The following is a 6,431-nucleotide window of genomic DNA, read 5'->3' as shown; positions in this document are numbered from 1 at the left end:
CCAGCAGCAGTGTCCTGCAAGCCTGGCGGGGGCTGTGAATGGGAAGAGGGAGGACAGAAAGGTTTCCAGAAGAAACCAGGCTTCTCTCGAAGAGTCAGTTTCTTAAATGTGCACTGAACTCTTAAGCCCCTTCGACCTTAGGTCCTAAGGGGGAAACTTTCCTTTTGGGTTCCCATGGCTGTGAAGTGGGGTGGGAGAGGGTGAGATGAAGAGGGCTCATTAGATACTGGGCCGAGGAGTGGTGGCTCTGTGGAACCCCGGCATCTTCTCCGCTACTTCACAGGTACGTGGGAGCCTGGGGCAGCAGTGGGTCTCAGCTAGTCGTGGCCTTGGGGAGACAAGGCCTGGCTCCTGCTTTTTGCTGTTTAAAGGAGAAACAGTCGTCGTAAACCAGTCACACAAATCGTCAGCATTTATTTCCTGGGTCCTAGGTATCACTTATCTTGGTAGAAGGGCAGAGAGTTAATCAATATGGTTTTGAGCACAAAAATCCCTTCCCTAAAAATGGATCTGTGAAGCTCCAGGAGGGAACCTCAGAGCTGCATAGATGGTTCAAGAGTTTAGCTTACAATGGCTTCCAAAAAAAAAAAAAAAAAATTGTCAGCTCCCTCCCTTCTCTGCTGAGAAAAGGTTGAAAGTTTCTAAAAAGTTTAAAAGTGCTTTTTAAAAAACAGGGTAAGAAGGTGTCCTGACTCAGAAGGCTGGAAAGGCTGGAGCCAGGACCAGTCTCTGAGTCCCAGCGCCCCCTGAATAAATTACATCCTTGTGGTTACAGCGTCGTGAAAGTGTGCCCGGGTGCAGGGGGGAGGTGGCGGGGGCGTGGAGCCTGGGGGTGCGGGCAGAGGGCCTTCCCAGGGTGGGGGCTGTGGGAGCCCCTGGGCCCGCCTTTCAGTCTGGCCCTGCTTGCCTGGAACACACCGCTCACAGGAGAGGCTGCTGGGTCATTGCCAGGGCTCCAGGTCCATGGCACGTCTCCCTTCCAGCCTCCTCGGGCAAGGTCACGTTCAGGATGAGGTGGTGCCATCGCTGCTCTCGGGCTGGCTGCTGGCTTCCTTGTCTGAGGTGCCCACCTCTGCCTGTCCTTCTGCAGAGGAGAGAGAAAGGGGCATAGTCACAAATGTAAAGTGTAGAAGGAGGTCTCATGGGACCTGGCCATAGTGGGAATGGTGTGGATAAGCCTGGGGAGCAGGACAGGAGCTGGACTAGGGGTGGTGGCGGCCAAAGGGAACTCTACCCGGGTCCGCATCCTTTTTCTTTCTACAAAGGAAATGCATCTGCTGTTAACTAGTGTGGTGGTGGTAGTTTAGTCACTAAGTGGTGTCTGACTCTTGTCACTCCAGGGACTGTAGCCCGCCAGGCTCCTCTGTCCATGGGATTTCCCAGGCAAGAATACTGGAGTGGGTTGCCATATCCCTCTCTGGGAGATCTTCCTAACCCAGAGATTGAACTTGGGTCTCTGGCATTGCAGGTGGATTCTTTACGTGCAGCTGGGGGCCCTGAGGCCCCTTCCATTCTCCACCGAGGAATAATTAAAATCAATGAAGGGCCAGGATCATGGATGGATGCTACAAGCAACAGGTGAAGAGCTGTCAAGGGTCGGGATATTTGGGTGGCTTCTCCAGAGGGAGAGGGCATGTGAGGTCCCAGCACATGACGGGTGTTCAGCAAATGGTAGGTCTTACAAGACAGGGAAAAGGGCATCAGATGATGCCAGCTCAGGACTTCCCCGGTGGTCCAGTGGTTAAGACTCCATGCTCCCCATGCAGGGGGCCCAGGTTCAATCCCCGGTCAGGGAACTAGATCCTACCAGCAGCAACTAAGAGTTTGTATGCCAAAACAAACACCGAAGATCCCCCCTGCTGCAACTAAGACCCAGCGCAGCCAAATAAACATTAGAAAAAAAAAAAGATGATGCCAACTCAGGGGAGCACCAGGGGTGGCCTGTAGAGGGTCTAGGGTGGAGCCCGAGGCTGTTTCATTGTGCTGTGTCTCCCTAGACTACCCCTACCTCCCTCTCTGGCCCCTGGCCCCTGACCCCTGTCTTGTATCCTTAGGCTGAGCCCTTTACGGGATGAAGGAGAAACTATTGTGTACCGGGATCCCTAGGCTGCAGGCTAACAAGTACTTTCCATGCAGTCACACAGAAGCCTGGAGGCATGATGAGGGTCATGATATGATTTGAGTGAGAAAACCAAGGTTCAGAGGAGAAAATTGAGGCTCAAAGAGGTGAACTGAGTTGCCTGAGAGCCAAGCGGTGGAGGGAGCAGTGTCCTTTCCCCTGACTGAAGCCCGTCCCTAAAGCATCTCTCTCTAGGGTTTGTAAAGGCTCATCACTGCCACCACCTCATTCTGCCCCGGCAGCTGGCTGGGGACTGGGGTGAGTGGTAGGGCGGGGATGTGGGAAGAACTTGGACACTGGCCCCTCCGCCCCCCGACTATCCTGGGGTGGTGCCTGCAGCAAAGACTTGTTCCCATCGGGTCCTCCTGGCCCACCAGAAGCCTGACAAAGCAGCCGGCACTCGGGGCAGGTTTCCCGGCGTGTGACGCCCTACTGGGTCCTGAGCCTCCTGCCCTGGAGAGCAGAACCTTCTAGTCAGATTCCCAGGACCTGCTGTTCAGCCATGTCCTTGCTGTGGGGCCTCGAGCAACATAGTTAACCTCTCTGAGCCTCTAATTCCTGGTCCAGAAAGTGAGGATGACGACACCTCTGACCCTCCGTGGTCGCTGGGCCCCTGGGGACAGCTCGGCCAGGGGTAAAGCTTCCCCTCTGCAGGTCCCAGCTCCCTTCTGGGCCAGAGAGAAGGTCCCCAAGCCCGCCCTGGGACAGACTCCCTCGGGACCAGTTTCAGAGTATGATTTGGAAAATTTCCCAGTCACATACTGCCAGGCGGTACATTTATATTCCTTCAGGTCCTGCTTGGTTGTTTATGTCTTATTATTTGGCCAAGTAAGGAAATACTTGTGCTTCCCACAGAAGGAAATATGGGAGCAGACAAAGGTTCGTACATAAAGGGCTTGAGGAGTGTTAACACACATATGACCTGGGGAAGCCTGGAGGCCAGGCCTTCAAGGACAGGCGAAGGGCTTGGTTCCTCCTCCCTTACCCAGGCTGGGCATCAGTCTCCCAGGAGATTTAAGCAAACAGATGCTCCAGGGCCATCAGTATCTGTATCCTCTGTAACCCTCTCCCCTAGTGAGTCCGCTGGACTGAGCATGCCTTGTAGACCTCCAGGGGAAGCTGTTCGTTGCAGGGCCTACTAGAAGGTTCCTTGGCCAGTCACTGTAGCCTGCACTCTGCTAGGAGGGCTTCACTGACTTGCAGCCAGCACTACTCCTTCCTTGGGTGCCCTTCTTAATGGCAGACAGATGCCAAGACACCCAGATAACCTCAGGGATTTCAAATCAGATTCGGGTGGGAGCAGGCAGTAGAGGACCTGGGTGGGTGGATGAGCCGCTACACTGAGATCGAGGGAGACAGAAAACAGTTCAGCAGGCAGACGCAGAGGCCTGGCAGCCAGCCCCCTGGCCGCAGGCCCAGTGTGGCAGCTGGATGTGCTGGTCAGTGAACAGCTATCAACCAGGTACCTCTGATGTACACCAAACACTGCCAGGCACCAAGCGGTCAGGATGCGGGTCCCAGAGGATCCCTGGGCTCTGTGGGATCGTGGAGGTGGCCAGAGGAGGGAGGGCAATGAAGTCAGAGGAGACTTCTCAGCAGAACAGTCTGGGCTATAGAACAAAGAGAAACAGCCAGCCCAGCAAGGGGATGGCCAGGAAGGACCAGACAGGGAGAGTGCATGGAGGCCCCCTGGGGATTTTCAAGAAACGGAAGTCCCTTCCTCAGCTGGATTAGAGGCACAGGGGAGAAAGAGGGGCCCAGAGGCTGGAGGAGAGCAGGTTCAGACCCGGGGAGGCTCCGCAGCCTGGGGAGGAGATCGGGCCGCAAGACGAGGGAGGGCTGACCATGGATGGATAGGACAGTGTGAGGATGGAGGGGGAGGCTCCTGGAGCAGCCAGAACTGGGTGGAGGACGTTCTAGTGGAGGAAACAGGGAGATGAAGGGGGACAGGGGATGAACTGGCAGAAGCACGGTGGGACAGGAGCTTTAGATGAATCCTGCTGGCAGCTGTCCAGGAGGAAGGCTGCGGTGAGGGCAGGCCAGGGAGGCCAGGGCAGAGGCTGCTGTGCTGCTGGGAGCGGCCTGAGCCTGGTGGTGGCCATGGGGACAGAGAGAAGCAGAGGAACCAGGAGGGATCATAGAGGGGAACCGACAGGGCCCATGGATGGGCAGGGAGGCTGAGGGGCAAGGGAAGCACTGGGATGCCTGGCCAGAGGGTCCTCATGGCCTGAGATGCTGGCACCCTCCAGCCTAGGGACTGGCTGCCCTCCGCCACTGACCCAGGGCCTGGGGCCTGATTTAAAGGCAGTTTCTTCTCTGAGAAAGAGGTGGCAGCCTAGGACTTAAGAGGCCAGCCCTGGAGCCCAGAAGAGGGTCTCCCACCCGGGGTGCTCGAACCCAAGAGTGTCTGTGGGTTCTGACCTGCGCCCTCAAGGGCCAGCTCGCCCATGTCGCCAGCCAGCTTCCGCACACTCACGGCCTCGGAGTCTCCCTGGATGTCAGGGACCGCATTCCGGCGGCCCGTCCGGTCGCAGGAGATGAAGTCCGAGTAGGAGGACTCGACCTCCATCATGCCTGTCGCATCGCTCTTCAGGCCTGTGGGGGTAAGGGCAGGAGGACAGAGGTGAGCCCAGGCGTACCCTGCAGAGAAGACCCAGCACCGACGGGTTCCAACAAAATGATAACTGCTGCCTTGCTCATGGCGGACAAAACAGAAAGCACAGGAAACTACAAATTAAGTCATGCGTAATTTTATACCCCCAGAGCTACCATCATCATTTTAAAGGACATCTTTTTTTTCTCTAAAGTTCATGATAACCCTCTACACACTTATCAATACCATGCACCGGCCAGGGGCCACAGATGCAGCAACGAACAAGTCAGCCCCTGTCCCTGCCCTCAGGGAGCTTATAGTCTATTGGGTCAGAGAACAACCAGGGCCTGACCAAGGCTGGGGGTCAGGAAGTCATATTTTACTGAGATTTTAGGAGGAATAGGTAGACGAGGAGTCTAGGATTGCAGGGAAGAGCACATGCAAAGGCTCTGCGGATGGAAGGCATGGTGGGTGTTGGAAATGCAAAGGCCATGGCCTGGGGGGAGGGGGAGTGGGACTGAGACACCCAGGACACCGCTGAGCTGGGCAGGGGCCCGTGCGCATCTGCAGCTGCTCCCTCAGGATGATCAGATCAGCATTTTCAAAGATGACTCTGGCCCCTGGAGTGAGCAGGCCCAAAAGGCTCCAGTCCATGGGGTCACAAAGAGTCAGACATGACTGAGCCACTACCTCTTCACTTTGATTGTAGTAATAAAGCCCAATTACCTGTCTTTCTTCCCGCCCACCCACTAGCTTTGTTCATAGTGATGCTTTCTAAGGCCCACTTGACTTCACATTCCAGGATGTCTGGCTCTAGGTGAGTGATCACACCATCGTGATTATCTGGGTCGTGAAGATCTTTTTGTATGGCATGCTTTAGGGAGTTTCAAACAGTAAGCTATAAAAGACAGCATACTATAGTATGATCTCCAGATCTTTTTTCATATGCATATGGTTCTTTGTATATGTGGCTTTCCTCTCTCTCAGCTGTAAAATCAACCATCAGGGCTATTGACCACCATCTCTGTAACTGTCTCTGTAACAACAGGGCTTCCCTGGAGGTTCAGATGGTAAAGAATCCTCCTGGAATGTAGGAGACCCAGGTTCGGTTCCTGGGTTGGGAAGATCCCCTGGAGAAGGGAATGATTACCCACTCCAGTATTCTTGCCTGGAGAATCCCATGGACAGAGGAGCCTGGCAGGCTACAGTCCATGGGGTTGCAGGCAAGAGATGGTGGGCCTTAGAAAGCATCACTACGAACAAAGCTAGTGGAGGTGATAGAATTCCAGTTGAGCTATTTCAAATCTTGAAAGATGATGCTGTGAAAGAGCTGCACTCAATATGCCAGCAAATTTGGAAAACTCAGCAGTGGCCACAGGACTGGAAAAGGTCAGTTTTCATTCTAATCCCAAAGAAAGGCAATGCCAAAGAATGCTCAAACTACCACACAATTGCAGTCATCTCACACGCTAGTAAAGTAATACTCAAAATTCTCCAAACCAGGCTTCAGCAATACGTGAAACACGAACTTTCAGATGTTCAAGCTGGTTTTAGAAAAGGCAGAGGAACCAGAGATCAAATTGCCAACATCTGCTGGATCATGGAAAAAGCAAGAGAGTTCCAGAAAAACATCTATTTCTGCTTTATTGACTATGCCAAAGCCTTTGACTGTGTGGATCACAAGAAACTGTGGAAAATTCTGAAAGAGACGGGAATACC

General features: G+C 54.1%; 1 protein-coding gene across 3 annotated transcripts in view; it reads right to left on the bottom strand.

Moving 5' to 3' along the window:
- Nucleotides 1-386: 386 nt before the first annotated feature.
- Nucleotides 387-6,431, bottom strand: part of PKIG (cAMP-dependent protein kinase inhibitor gamma) — an 80,112-nt gene continuing 74,067 nt past the window's right edge. For all 3 annotated transcript variants that reach the window (XM_005903182.3, XM_070381779.1, XM_070381778.1), the window contains exons 3-4: nt 4,541-4,714; nt 387-1,084 (exon numbers count right to left, since the gene is read on the bottom strand). In XM_005903182.3, the coding sequence (XP_005903244.1) occupies nt 1,005-1,084; nt 4,541-4,691 (231 nt within the window). In that variant the 5' untranslated portion in view covers nt 4,692-4,714 and the 3' untranslated portion in view covers nt 387-1,004. The remainder of the gene's footprint in view (nt 1,085-4,540; nt 4,715-6,431) is intronic.

The sequence above is a fragment of the Bos mutus genome, chromosome 13 (genome assembly GCF_027580195.1).
Source record: "Bos mutus isolate GX-2022 chromosome 13, NWIPB_WYAK_1.1, whole genome shotgun sequence".
NCBI lineage: Eukaryota > Metazoa > Chordata > Mammalia > Artiodactyla > Bovidae > Bos > Bos mutus.
This window is presented reverse-complemented; position numbering and strand designations above follow the sequence as displayed.